The sequence below is a fragment of the Protomyctophum parallelum genome (genome assembly GCF_964188405.1).
Source record: "Protomyctophum parallelum genome assembly, chromosome: 20".
Lineage (NCBI taxonomy): Eukaryota > Metazoa > Chordata > Actinopteri > Myctophiformes > Myctophidae > Protomyctophum > Protomyctophum parallelum.
Window position 1 is genome coordinate 1,131,094 of NC_139718.1, and position 14,836 is coordinate 1,145,929.

General features: G+C 45.4%; 2 protein-coding genes across 2 annotated transcripts in view; one reads left to right on the forward strand and one right to left on the reverse strand.

The window, feature by feature from the left end:
• tedc1 (tubulin epsilon and delta complex 1) overlaps positions 1-7,833 on the reverse strand; it is a 14,384-nt gene extending 6,551 nt beyond the window's left edge. Inside the window, exons 1-5 of the mRNA XM_083792810.1 lie at positions 7,726-7,833; positions 6,497-6,635; positions 5,816-5,900; positions 4,085-4,183; positions 1,692-1,909 (exon numbers count right to left, since the gene is read on the reverse strand). Coding sequence (XP_083648936.1) covers positions 1,692-1,909; positions 4,085-4,183; positions 5,816-5,900; positions 6,497-6,631 — 537 coding nt within the window. The 5' untranslated portion in view covers positions 6,632-6,635; positions 7,726-7,833. The remainder of the gene's footprint in view (positions 1-1,691; positions 1,910-4,084; positions 4,184-5,815; positions 5,901-6,496; positions 6,636-7,725) is intronic.
• Positions 7,834-10,588: 2,755 nt separating this feature from the next.
• On the forward strand, positions 10,589-14,327 carry LOC310878481 (Golgi phosphoprotein 3-like; the record flags this gene model as incomplete). The annotated part of the gene is made up of 2 exons (XM_083792811.1): positions 10,589-10,642; positions 13,446-14,327. The coding sequence occupies 2 exons, from the start codon at positions 10,589-10,591 to the stop codon at positions 14,325-14,327; spliced, it is 936 nt and encodes a 311-aa protein (XP_083648937.1).
• Positions 14,328-14,836: the final 509 nt, after the last annotated feature.

Sequence of the window (14,836 nt, forward strand, 5' to 3'; positions counted from 1 at the left end):
CACACACACACACACACACACACACACACACACACACACACACACACACACACACACACACACACACACACACACGTACACGTACGCACATAGACAAAGTTGCGCATTTATAGTTACTACTATTGGGGATTAAGTTGTCATTCATTAGAACAAAACGTCCATCTCTTTCAGCGCCACCTGGTGGTCACCAGTTTAGGCTCTGAGTGCCAATTCACCCATTATAAAGAAAGAAAGAATTTGTAATTACATTATGCATGTAATGTGCATGATGTCATCACCTGTACACCATGGATTAGAGGAATTTACTAAATATGGATGAAAATAAATAAAATATATTTTTTAGGAAATTGAATTTGAATTCCCAAGGGAGAGACGTCTTGACGCCCATGGCATCCATTACATAAATAGGCAATTAGACGTCTTGGCGTTTTTGGCTACTAAACAGTTTTAACAAACATAATTGTCTCCACCAGGCCGAGTGTTTTGCACTCCGTCCGTCCGTGTGTCCGTCCGTGTGTGTGTGTGTGTGTGTGTGTGTGTGTGTGTGTGTGTGTGTGTCCGTCCGTCCGTCCGTTAGTAGCTAATCTCGGCCACCGTTAACCCGGTCGATGCCAAATTTTGCACACACACTCCCTGGATGCCAACGATGAACCTCTGCCCCAAACTTTCCAGAACGGCCTGTTATAGCGCCACCAGGAGGCCGCTTTGTGCAAAACAACTTTTTGCACAGTACACCTACAGATTTTGTCCAAACATCACGCAAATTGGTACACAGTCTCTCTACAGCCATTCAACCAAACCAGTCTTTCAGATTTCTCAGACTCCATCCTGATTGGTTAAGATTGGCTTCCAAAGTTCACAGGAGTGCTCAGTTTCAAACAAAATGCTGCAAATCATGAACACATCGCGTGATTTCCTTGAAATTGTGCACGCACATTCCCACTAGGCCGAGGACGAAATGCCACATGAACAATTTCAACTCAGCCTCAAGGTGGCGCTATAACTGGCCGAAAAGTGATTTTACCTCTAACTGCACAAATCTGTGGATCACTTTGTATGCCAACTCCCTAGAGGCCAAGGAAAAACCTTTGTCTGGAATTTTTCACATCTGCTCTTTATAGCGCCACCAGGAGGCCCACATATGTAAAACACATTTTCTATTATTACTCCTTCAGATTTTATCCAAATTTCACGCAAATCAGTACACATGATCTCCATAGTCATGTGATCAACACAGGTTTGTTTGATTTCTCATATTCCATCCTGATTGGCCACGATTGGCTCCTACAGTTTTCAGGAGTAGCAAATGGCCACAACTCGGCAGCGTCCGATTGCGATGAAACTGTGCACGCATATTCCCACTAGGCTGAGGAAGAATCCTGGTGGAGACCTGTGCCGATTGGCACTTTATCTAGTTAATTATTATAGTGGAGAATATTGGAGCAAAAATGCAATTCTGAGGTCAATGACTCCTCAAGGTCAGTCAGAAAGTGGTTCAACGTCTGACATCAAACCTTGGGGTGTGTAGATGATATGCTGAAAGTTTCATGCTTTAGTCATAAAATGCACAATACCTGTGTCTATGTGCAGTGTGTGTGTGTGTGTGTGTGTGTGTGTGTGTGTGTGTGTGTGTGTATGTGTGTGTGTGTATGTGTGTGTGTGTGTGTGTGTGTGTGTGTGTGTGTGTGTACCTTCACTACACTGGTGTCAATGTGCAGTGTGTAGTTCATCACAGCGTCCAGGACTCCATTTCCCAGAATCCATCCCAGAGCCAACAGGAGATCTCTGCTGGACACCACTGGACGACCTCTTGACCTCTCCTCCTCCTCCTCCTCCTCCTCCTCCTCCTCCTCCTCCTCCTCCTCCTCCTCCTCCTCCTCCTCCTCCTCCTCCTCCTCCTCCTCTTCTCCTGCGAACGCAACACAAGCGTTAAAAATAAAAGAAGCTAAACCGAATCCAGGTCTGGTGAGTCGCTGATGAGCTTGTAGATCTGCTATTTTTCAATAGCTAAAGAATGGTAAATGGTAAATGGTAAATGGTGCATTTATATAGCGCCTTTATCCAAGGCGCTTTACATAGATTGTGCATTACATTCACCCATTCACACACCTTTACATAGATTGTGCATTACATTCACCCATTCACACACACATTCACACACCTTTACATAGACTGTGCATTACATTCACCCATTCACACACCTTTACATAGATTGTGCATTACATTCACCCATTCACACACACATTCACACACCTTTACATAGATTGTGCATTACATTCACCCATTCACACACACATTCACACACCTTTACATATATTGTGCATTACATTCACCCATTCACACACACATTCACACACCTTTACATAGACTGTGCATTACATTCACCCATTCACACACACATTCACACACCTTTACATAGACTGTGCATTACATTCACCCATTCACACACACATTCACACACCTTTACATAGATTGTGCATTTCATTCACCCATTCACACACACATTCACACACCTTTACATAGATTGTGCATTTCATTCACCCATTCACACACACATTCACACACCTTTACATAGATTGTGCATTACATTCACCCATTCACACACACATTCACACACCTTTACATAGATGGTGCATTACATTCACCCATTCACACACACATTCACACACCTTTACATAGACTGTGCATTACATTCACCCATTCACACACACATTCACACACCTTTACATAGATTGTGCATTACATTCACCCATTCACACACACATTCACACACCTTTACATAGATTGTGCATTACATTCACCCATTCACACACACATTCACACACCTTTACATAGACTGTGCATTACATTCACCCATTCACACACACATTCACACACCTTTACATAGATTGTGCATTACATTCACCCATTCACACACACATTCACACACCTTTACATAGATGGTGCATTACATTCACCCATTCACACACACATTCATACACCTTTACATAGACTGTGCATTACATTCACCCATTCACACACACATTCACACACCTTTACAGAGATTGTGCATTACATTCACCCATTCACACACACATTCACACACCTTTACATAGATTGTGCATTACATTCACCCATTCACACACACATTCACACACCTTTACATAGATTGTGCATTACATTCACCCATTCACACACACATTCACACACCTTTACATAGATTGTGCATTACATTCACCCATTCACACACACATTCACACACCTTTACATAGATTGTGCATTACATTCACCCATTCACACACACATTCACACACCTTTACATAGATTGTGCATCACATTCACCCATTCACACACACATTCACACACCTTTACATAGACTGTGCATTACATTCACCCATTCACACACACATTCACACACCTTTACATAGACTGTGCATTACATTCACCCATTCACACACACACCTTTACATATATTGTGCATTACATTCACCCATTCACACACACATTCACACACCTTTACATAGATTGTGCATTACATTCACCCATTCACACACACATTCACACACCTTTACATAGATTGTGCATTACATTCACCCATTCAAACACACATTCATACACCGATGGCAGCGGAAACCATGCAAGGCACCAACCAGCACATCGGGAGCAATTAGGGGTTCAGTGTCTTGCTCAAGGACACTTCGACAGTAACTCTGGGGGAGCCCGGGTTCGAACTGGCAACCTTGCGGTTACCATCCAGGCACTCTACCCCTGAGCCACCGCCGCCCCATAGCATTTTCTTTTCAAAGATTTTTCAAAAAATAGCAAATCTACAAGAGCTTGTAGATCTGCTATAGAGGGTATAGAGCGCATGCATAAAGTGAATGGCAATATCGAGTGGCAAAGTGAGTTTAACGTTGTTTAATGTCGTTTAATGCAATTAGACTTTTCTGTCTGATTGTGCATCGAGGCCAGAAAGTCGTTTTTTGCCACTCGGTAGGCATTCCTGCATAACTTCCTGGTTTGATGATGATGTCAACAGCTATAAAAGCATAACATAATGCATAATAATATAATAATGCACACACACACACACACACACACACACCTGGTCTCTTCTTCTCCTGTCCGCTCACTATCCATTCGGCCATGTAGCCTGTCTGCCACAACCCTGCTGCTACGCACTGCTGCCCCCTGGTGGAGGAACCTGGTGATACACACACAGAGACAGAGAGAGAGAGAGAGAGAGAGAGAGAGAGAGAGAGAGAGAGAGGACATGGTTCTGTTATGACTGCATTCTGTAGTGTTTAGATGGTTCTGTTATGACTTCTCCTCTGCATGCTGTAGTGTTTAGATGGTTCTGTTATGACTTCTCCTCTGCATGCTGTAGTGTTTAGATGGTTCTGTTATGACTTCTCCTCTGCATGCTGTAGTGTTTAGATGGTTCTGTTATGACTTCTCCTCTGCATGCTGTAGTGTTTAGATGGTTCTGTTATGACTTCTCCTCTGCATGCTGTAGTGTTTAGATGGTTCTGTTATGACTTCTCCTCTGCATGCTGTAGTGTTTAGATGGTTCTGTTATGACTTCTCCTCTGCATGTTGTAGTGTTTAGATGGTTCTGTTATGACTTCTCTGCATGTTGTAGTGTTTAGATGGTTCTGTTATGACTTCTCCTCTGCATGTTGTAGTGTTTAGATGGTTCTGTTATGACTTCTCCTCTGCATGTTGTAGTGTTTAGATGGTTCTGTTATGACTTCTCCTCTGCATGTTGTAGTATTTAGATGGTTCTGTTATGACTTCTCCTCTGCATGTTGTAGTGTTTAGATGGTTCTGTTATGACTTCTCTGCATGTTGTAGTATTTAGATGGTTCTGTTATGACTTCTCCTCTGCATGTTGTAGTGTTTAGATGGTTCTGTTATGACTTCATGTTGTAGTGTTTAGATGGTTCTGTTATGACTTCTCCTCTGCATGCTGTAGTGTTTAGATGGTTCTGTTATGACTTCTCCTCTGCATGTTGTAGTGTTTAGATGGTTCTGTTATGACTGCATGCTGTAGTGTTTAGATGGTTCTGTTATGACTTCTCCTCTGCAGTTCAGAGTAGGTGTTGATTTTGACAGCAAATTTAGATTTTAGTTTTAGTCACCCGGAATGTTATTAATATTTTGTGCAAAAGCTCCTTATTGGCCATTTCCCCTACCATAAGCCCTAAATGAATTGCATTGAATGGAATGGGAATTGAATGGGGCTATGGGGTGTTGTGCTAATTCACTTATATCCATTGTATATATCCTCTCTTCATAATGTAAATAATAATCCCAAGCGGCACACTTTACTACTTATTTAGATGGAAATAAGCGAATTAGCACAACACCCCATAGCCCCATTCAATTCCCATTCAATGCAATGCAATTCCTTGAGGTCTTATAGTAGGGGAAATAGCCAATAAGGAGTTTTTGCACACAAAAACACCTGGACCTCTTTGGTGGGGACGTAACGACTACAAAGAAAGGTAAGAAAGGTATATTCAGCTATTAGTGTAGATTTATAGGGCGCTAGCCCCTCCTATATTCAGCTATTAGTGTAGATTTATAGGGCGCTAGCCCCTTCTATATTCAGCTATTAGTGTAGATTTATAGGGCGCTAGCCCCTCCTATATTCAGCTATTAGTGTAGATTTATAGGGCGCTAGCCCCTCCTATATTCAGATATTTGTGTAGATTTATAGGGCGCTAGCCCCTCCTATATTCAGCTATTAGTGTAGATTTATAGGGCGCTAGCCCCTCCTATATTCCTATATTAGTGTAGATTTCCGTCGTGCACAATTGTGATTTTTACAAACCTTGTGTTTCCTCTTCCTGTGCTCCACAGGAAATGACCTCAGCCTTACACAGGATGTTGAACAACAGATTCCAAAACTCCTCCTCCTGAAATGACGCACGCACACGCACACGCACACGCACACGCACACGCAGACACACACAATGTACACACCGGCAGTCAACAAAACAAGTGCAACCCAGATCCGGCACAAACAAGGGACTAAATTATTTTCGCTCCTATGCCACCAGAATGTGGAACGCCCTACCAACAGTCATTAAGACATGCGAATCCCTTGACTCCTTCAAAACCGCTCTCAAACAGGGTAACCTACCAGCTGTGCTCCAGCCGTGGGTCTCAAACAGGGTAACCTACCAGCTGTGATCCAGCCGTGGGTCTCAAACAGGGTAACCTACCAGCTGTGCTCCAGCCGTGGCTCTCAAACAGGGTAACCTACCAGCTGTGCTCCAGCCGTGGCTCTCAAACAGGGTAACCTACCAGCTGTGCTCCAGCCGTGGCTCTCAAACAGGGTAACCTACCAGCTGTGCTCCAGCCGTGGCTCTCAAACAGGGTAACCTACCAGCTGTGCTCCAGCCGTGGCTCTCAAACAGGGTAACCTACCAGCTGTGCTCCAGCCGTGGCTCTCAAACAGGGTAACCTACCAGCTGTGCTCCAGCCGTGGGTCTCAAACAGGGTAACCTACCAGCTGTGCTCCAGCCGTGTTGAGTTTGGCTCTCCTGAAGGATTCTGCAGAAGGAACACGGACCACGCCCACCGCCGAGAGCAGTCTGCAGAGAGCCGCTACCGCAACCCTGACGCCCCCCACAGGCCTCTGCATGTCACTGCAGGACACACACACACACACACACACACACACACACACACACACACACACACACACACACACACACACACACACACACACACACACACACACACACACACACACAATTTACAAGTTAGGCATTTAGCAGACGCTCTTAATCCAGAGACATTTACACTAAGCAAGAACAAAAAGCAAGGCAATACATCACATAGCCTATATGAAAAGTATTTATCATGAAACGTGTAAGTTAAGAACGTAACAGTGGAATATCTATATAATGAAACTATACATATAATTTATACTATGCTATACTATACAGTATACATATGTACTATGAAGTGCTATGACTACATACAATGCAATTCTAGTGCCGTCTACATAACATGCTATAAGTATGTTTCTAAGGGGGTATATAGGGTAAGTGCTACGGGCCATGATGGAGTCTGAAGAGGTGGGTTTTCAGACTACGGCGGAAGATTGGGAGTGAGTCTGCAGTTCTGATTGTAATGGGAAGTTGCCCACCGTCCCCTGGCAGGTAAACAAAACACTAAGGGTTGCCCACCTGCCCCTGGCAGGTAAATAAAACACTAAGGGTTGCCCACCTGCCCCTGGCAGGTAAACAAAACACTAAGGGTTGCCCACCTGCCCCTGGCAGGTAAATAAAACACTAAGGGTTGCCCACCTGCCCCTGGCAGCTAAATAAAACACTAAGGGTTGCCCCACCTGCCCCTGGCAGCTAAATAAAACACTAAGGGTTGCCCCACCTGCCCCTGGCAGCTAAATAAAACACTAAGGGTCGCCCAACTTGCCCACCTGCCCCTGGCAGCTAAATAAAACACTTCGGCTATATTATAGAAGTGTCTATTTCGTATGTCTCTAAATGTTTTGATGAATTGAACATGGTGTACCCTCTTGTAAACAAGTGTAATGCTTCATTGGGTCGTCCCCTCACAGTTGACAGTCGATCTTTGTATCGAGTTGTGCTTGAAATGTAGCCTACTGTAATTCTGCAAACTGTTAAATCAATCAAACACTAAGGTTAAGGTTGTCATCAAGTGGCTCAACATGTAGCCTAAACGGTGAACATGTAGAGAGCATTCACTCACCTTTTACAACAACTCCAGAGAATGAACTATGAAGTATAAAGGTGTTAAAACTTAAGTCTACACTTTATTTCTTTTCGTCATGACGGTTGAGTTTCCGCGCCGCAGCCGCAGCCGCCGCCGCCGTGGCCGCGCGCGCGCGCACGGGAAAGTGTAAAAAAAAAAAAGAAAAGAAAAAAACTGTCAACATCCGCGTTGCCAGGTCGCGGGAGAGAAACAAGCAGGCAACCAGTTCCATGAAAACAATCCCAGAAGTAAGGGACTGTCAGATCTACAAACTACAAACTGTGTGAGCTGTGAACTGTTGGGAGCTTGTACATCTGCTATTATATATATATATATATATATATATATATATATATATTTTTTAGAGAAATTCAAAAAATATTCCACATTTGTCACCTTTTCCCCAATATATATATATATATATATATATATATATTGGGGAAAAGGTGACAAATGTGGAATATTTTTTGAATTTCTCTAAAACAACACAAAATAATAATCTTGTATTGGGGGTCCCCTTAGTATATATATATACTCTAAGGGGGTCCCTGGAGGCACAACATAGTTTTAGATGTTAAAGGTCTTTTATTATTTGCTGTGACAAAATTAATTTGGACAAGGAAATGTGTGAGACTCACTGGGTGGAAGCAATATTTGGAAACAAGCACAAATACACTTTAGAAACAAGACCAAATAAACAACTACACTTTAGAAACAAGACCAAACTAGATAAAGTGCCAATCGGCACAGGTCTCCACCAGGATTCTTCCTCAGCCTAGTGGGAATATGCGTGCACAGTTTCATCGCAATCGGACGCTGCGTTGAGGAGTTGTGGCCATTTGCTACTCCTGAAAACTGTAGGAGCCAATCGTGGCCAATCAGGATGGAATATGAGAAATCAAACAAACCTGTCTTGATCACATGACTATGGAGATCATGTGTACCGATTGCGTGAAATTTGGATAAAATGTGAAGGAGTAATAATAGAAAATGTGTTTTACATATGTCGGCCTCCTGGTGGCGCTATAAAGAGCAGATGTGAAAAATTCCAGACAAAGGTTTTTCCTTGGCCTCTAGGGAGTTGGCATACAAAGTGATCCACAGATTTGTGCAGTCAGAGGTAAAAACACTTTTCGGCCAGTTATAGCGCCACCTTGAGGCTGAGTTGAAATTGTTCATGTGGCATTTCGTCCTCGGCCTAGTGGGAATGTGTGTGCACAATTTCACGGAAATCACGCGATGTGTTCATGATTTGCAGCATTTTGTTTGAAACTGAGCACTCCTGTGAATTTTGGAAGGCAATCTTAACCAATCAGGATGGAGTCTGAGAAATCTGAAAGAGCGGTTTGGTTGAATGGCTCTAGAGAGACTGTGTACAAATTTGCGTGATGTTTGGACACAATCTGTAGGTGTACTGTGCAAAAACTTGTTTTGCACAAAGCGACCTCCTGGTGGCGCTATAACAGGCCGTTCTGGAAAGTTTGGGGCAGAGGTTCATGGTTGGCATCCAGGGAGTGTGTGTGCAAAATTTGGCATCGACCGGGTTAACGGTGGCCGAGATTAGCTGCTCACGGACGGACGGACGGACACACGGACACACGGTTTGATTGATTGATTGATTGAAATATTTATTAACAGTTTGCAGAATTTACAGTACATTTCAAGCACAAACTCAATACAAAGACTGTTAACTGTGAGTGGACGACCCAATTAAGCATTACACTTGTTTACAACAGGGTCCACATTGTTCAATTCATCAAAACATTTAGAGACATACAAATAGACATTTCTATGTAGCTAAAGAACAGAACAGGAATTCATCATAATAAAGCAAAAAGGGAAAAGATACATATATACAGTGAGGGGAAAGGGGGGGGGGGGTGGGGTGGGGGGGATTCAGATTTTACAGAGGCCAGTTTCGAATTGCAGCCATCCGTAGGTGCCCTTTGAGAGCGGTTTTGAAGGAGTCAAGGGATTCACATGTCTTAATGACTGTTGGTAGGGCGTTCCACATTTTGGTGGCATAGGAGCGAAAAGAATTTAGTCCCTTGTTTGTGCCGAATCTGGGTTGTACATGGTTTGTTGCACTCCCTCTGGTGTTGTGGGTGTGGACTTCGTTTACATTAAGGAAGTATTTAGACAGGTACATGGGTATCTTGGTGGTGTAACGAATCTTGGGACGGACGGACGGACACACGGACGGACGGACGGACGGAGTGCAAAACATACTCTCCCCCATGCCTTCGGCTGGTGGAGACAATAAACAACTACACTTTAGAAACAAGACCAAATAAACAACTACACTTTAGAAACAAGACCAAATAAACAACTACACTTTAGAAACAAGACCAAATAAACAACTACACTTTAGAAACAAGACCAAATAAACAACTACACTTTAGAAACAAGACCAAATAAACAACTACACTTTAGAAACCAGACCAAATAAACAAATACACCTTAGAAACAAGACCAAATAAACAACTACACTTTAGAAACAAGACCAAATAAACAACTACACTTTAGAAACCAGACCAAATAAACAACTACACTTTAGAAACAAGACCAAATAAACAACTACACTTTAGAAACCAGACCAAATAAACAACTACACTTTAGAAACAAGACCAAATAAACATCTACACTTTAGAAACAAGACCAAATAAACAACTACACTTTAGAAACAAGACCAAATAAACAACTACACTTTAGAAACAAGACCAAATAAACAACTACACTTTAGAAACAAGACCAAATAAACAACTACACTTTAACAATAATAAACAACTACCGAAAGTCGCTTATAAAAAGCGGACCTGACAACGCTGGTCAACACATCCGGGTTTGTTGTTACACCGACATGTGTGTCCAATCGAAGACGGAGGACGTAGACCACGTGACGACGTTCGCCGCTGTTAAAAATTGCCCTTCTGGTTACACGATTCCTTAGGTCGCCGATTGCGGTGTGACACACCGTCGTCAGGGAGGGACGGACGTCACCACGGGAGGTTAGTTTCGATTGGCTGACGTGAATGATTGACAGCACGGTTGACCAATCACAAACGTGCGTGATGAATGTAACAATATTCTTCTATTTTGTGTGCATTTGTCATAGTCTGTGTGAGTTTTGTATTTCACTAATAAAACAAGGTTTACTTAAATGTATTTCAATATTATTTAACACATGTGTATGTGTATCTTTAAATGTATTCATTGTATTATTATTTCACAGGCTATTTTTAAATGTATTCATTGTACTATTATTTCATACAATACAATATCTTTAAATATATTCATTGTAGTCCTACTATTATTTCATAGGCTACATACAATACAATATCTTTATATGTATTCACTGTATTATTGTGTAATAGGCTACATACAATACAATATCTTTAATTGTATTCATTGTATTATTATGTAATAGGCTATACATACAATACAATATCTTTATATGTATTCACTGTATTATTATGTAATAGGCTACATACAATACAATATCTTTATATGTATTCACTGTATTATTATGTAATAGGCTACATACAATACAATATCTTTATATGTATTCACTGTATTATTATGTAATAGGCTACAATACAATACGGAGAAGTCAATATAAGTCTGTCTTATTGACTTTAGGCCTCATTCACACCTAAGAGACACCTGTCTTGTCCCTGTCTTGTCCGTATGTAATGAGAGACACCTGTCTTGTCCGTATGTAATGAGAGACACCTGTCTTGTCCTGTCTTGTCCGTATGTAATGAGAGACACCTGTCTTGTCTGTATGTAATGAGAGACACCTGTCTTGTCTGTATGTAATGAGAGACACCTGTCTTGTCCTGTCTTGTCCGTATGTAATGAGAGACACCTGTCTTGTCCGTATGTAATGAGAGACACCTGTCTTGTCCCTGTCTTGTCCGTATGTAATGAGAGACACCTGTCTTGTCCTGTCTTGTCCGTATGTAATGAGAGACACCTGTCTTGTCCTGTCTTGTCCGTATGTAATGAGAGACACCTGTCTTGTCCGTATGTAATGAGAGACACCTGTCTTGTCCGTATGTAATGAGAGACACCTGTCTTGTCCTGTCTTGTCCGTATGTAATGAGAGACACCTGTCTTGTCCTGTCTTGTCCGTATGTAATGAGAGACACCTGTCTTGTCCCTGTCTTGTCCGTATGTAATGAGAGACACCTGTCTTGTCCTGTCTTGTCTGTATGTAATGAGAGACACCTGTCTTGTCCTGTCTTGTCCGTATGTAATGAGAGACACCTGTCTTGTCCGTATGTAATGAGAGACACCTGTCTTGTCCGTATGTAATGAGAGACACCTGTCTTGTCCGTATGTAATGAGAGACACCTGTCTTGTCCGTATGTAATGAGAGACACCTGTCTTGTCCGTATGTAATGAGAGACACCTGTCTTGTCCGTATGTAATGAGAGACACCTGTCTTGTCCTGTCTTGTCCGTATGTAATGAGAGACACCTGTCTTGTCCCTGTCTTGTCCGTATGTAATGAGAGACACCTGTCTTGTCCGTATGTAATGAGAGACACCTGTCTTGTCCGTATGTAATGAGAGACACCTGTCTTGTCCGTATGTAATGAGAGACACCTGTCTTGTCTTGTCCTGTCTTGTCCGTATGTAATGAGAGACACCTGTCTTGTCCTGTCTTGTCCGTATGTAATGAGAGACACCTGTCTTGTCCGTATGTAATGAGAGACACCTGTCTTGTCCTGTCTTGTCCGTATGTAATGAGAGACACCTGTCTTGTCCCTGTCTTGTCCGTATGTAATGAGAGACACCTGTCTTGTCCCTGTCTTGTCCGTATGTAATGAGAGACACCTGTCTTGTCCGTATGTAATGAGAGACACCTGTCTTGTCCTGTCTTGTCCGTATGTAATGAGAGACACCTGTCTTGTCCCTGTCTTGTCCGTATGTAATGAGAGACACCTGTCTTGTCCCTGTCTTGTCCGTATGTAATGAGAGACACCTGTCTTGTCCTGTCTTGTCCGTATGTAATGAGAGACACCTGTCTTGTCCCTGTCTTGTCCGTATGTAATGAGAGACACCTGTCTTGTCCCTGTCTTGTCCGTATGTAATGAGAGACACCTGTCTTGTCCTGTCTTGTCCGTATGTAATGAGAGACACCTGTCTTGTCCCTGTCTTGTCCGTATGTAATGAGAGACACCTGTCTTGTCTGTATGTAATGAGAGACACCTGTCTTGTCTTGTCCTGTCTTGTCCGTATGTAAAATGGCCGCCTGTATATTTCAATGGAAGTCTTTGGTTTGACCAAACATTTGACGACATCGCAGTTATGATGACATCATGCTGTTGTTGGTGATGATGACGTAACAGCAGAGCCCCTTGTCCGCCAATAAAATGATGTGCACGTGAACTTTGCGCGTGGATCTGAGCTGCGCACTCTCTAACACGCGCACGCACGCACACACACACACACACACACACACACACACACACACACACACACACACACACACACACACACACACACACACACACACACACACACACACACACACACACACACACACACACACACACACACACACACACACACACACACACACACTTTCACGCGCTCCGTGGCGATGAGTGCTCCCACCGTCTCCGGGCCGGTCCAGAGGAGATCCAGGACGTCCCAAAACGCCTCCGCTCCCCCCTCCCCCTCCTCCTCCTCCCCCTCCTCCTCATTGGAGGAGGAGGAGGAGAGAGGAGGAGGAGGAGGGGGAGGAGGAGGAGGAGCAGAGGAGGAGGGCGGGCTGACGCTGATGGACGAGGTCCTCCTGCTGGGCCTGAAGGAGCGCTCCGGCGTCACCTCCCCCTTCAACGACTGCCTGTCGGCGGGCCTGCGCGGCTGCATCCTGCTGGAGCTGGCCCTCAGGGGCCGGCTGGGCCTGGAGGAAGGAGGGGCCACCACGCCCCCCTGGGGGGGCGGGGGCGGCGGCCTGCTGGGCAGGAAGGTGGTGGTGCGGTCGGACGCGCCCACGGGCGACGCCCTGCTGGACGAGGCCCTGCGCGCCGTGCGCCAGAGGCAGCGGGGGGGCGGGGGGGGGGGGCAGGGGGCGGCGGCCTGGGTGGCGCTCCTCAGCGGGGACTGGGCCAACCCGCTGAGGCGGCGGCGCTGGCGGCTGCCCAACGTGCGGCTGCGCCTGGCCAAGGGCCTGGTGGAGAAGGGCGTCCTGACCACGCGCAAGCAGAGCTTCCTGCTGTTCGACATGACCACGCACCCCTTGGCGGGGGAGGAGGGGGGGCCGGGGGGGGGCGGCGGCGCCAAGCGGCGCCTGGTCCAGGGCGTCCGCCACGTCCTCCTGGGCGACGGCTGGGCGTCGCTGGGCCTGGGCGACCCGGCGCGGCGCGGCGCCACGGCGGCCGGCAGGCGCGCGCTGGCGCTGCTGCTGATGGCGCGCGCCTCTGCCGTGCTGGGCGCCGCTCTGGACGCGCTGCCCGACCAGCGCTACGACCTGGCCATGCGGAGGCTCCGCCTCCTGGCCGCGCTCGACCCCGAGGCCGAGAGCCGCCGGCCGCACGCCAACCAGATGATGTGGGCCGTGATGGCGGCCTTCGGCACAGGCACATGATGACCAAGATGCGGGGCCATGAGGGCCCTACGATGGAGAGGGCCACTATAGTTCCACACTCACTCCAGAGGGCCACTATAGTTCCACACTCACTCCAGAGGGCCACTATAGTTCCACACTCACTCCAGAGGGCCACTATAGTTCCACACTCACTCCAGAGGGCCACTATAGTTCCACACTCACTCCAGAGGGCCACTATAGTTCCACGCTCACTCCAGAGGGCCTATATAGTTCCACGCTCACTCCAGAGGGCCTATATAGTTCCACACTCACTCCAGAGGGCCGCTATAGTTCCACGCTCACTCCAGAGGGCCGCTATAGTTCCACGCTCACTCCAGAGGGCCACTATAGTTCCACGCTCACTCCAGAGGGCCTATAGTTCCACGCTCACTCCAGAGGGCCTATATAGTTCCACGCTCACTCCAGAGGGCCTATATAGTTCCACACTCACTCCAGAGGGCCGCTATAGTTCCACGCTCACTCCAGAGGGCCGCTATAGTTCCACGCTC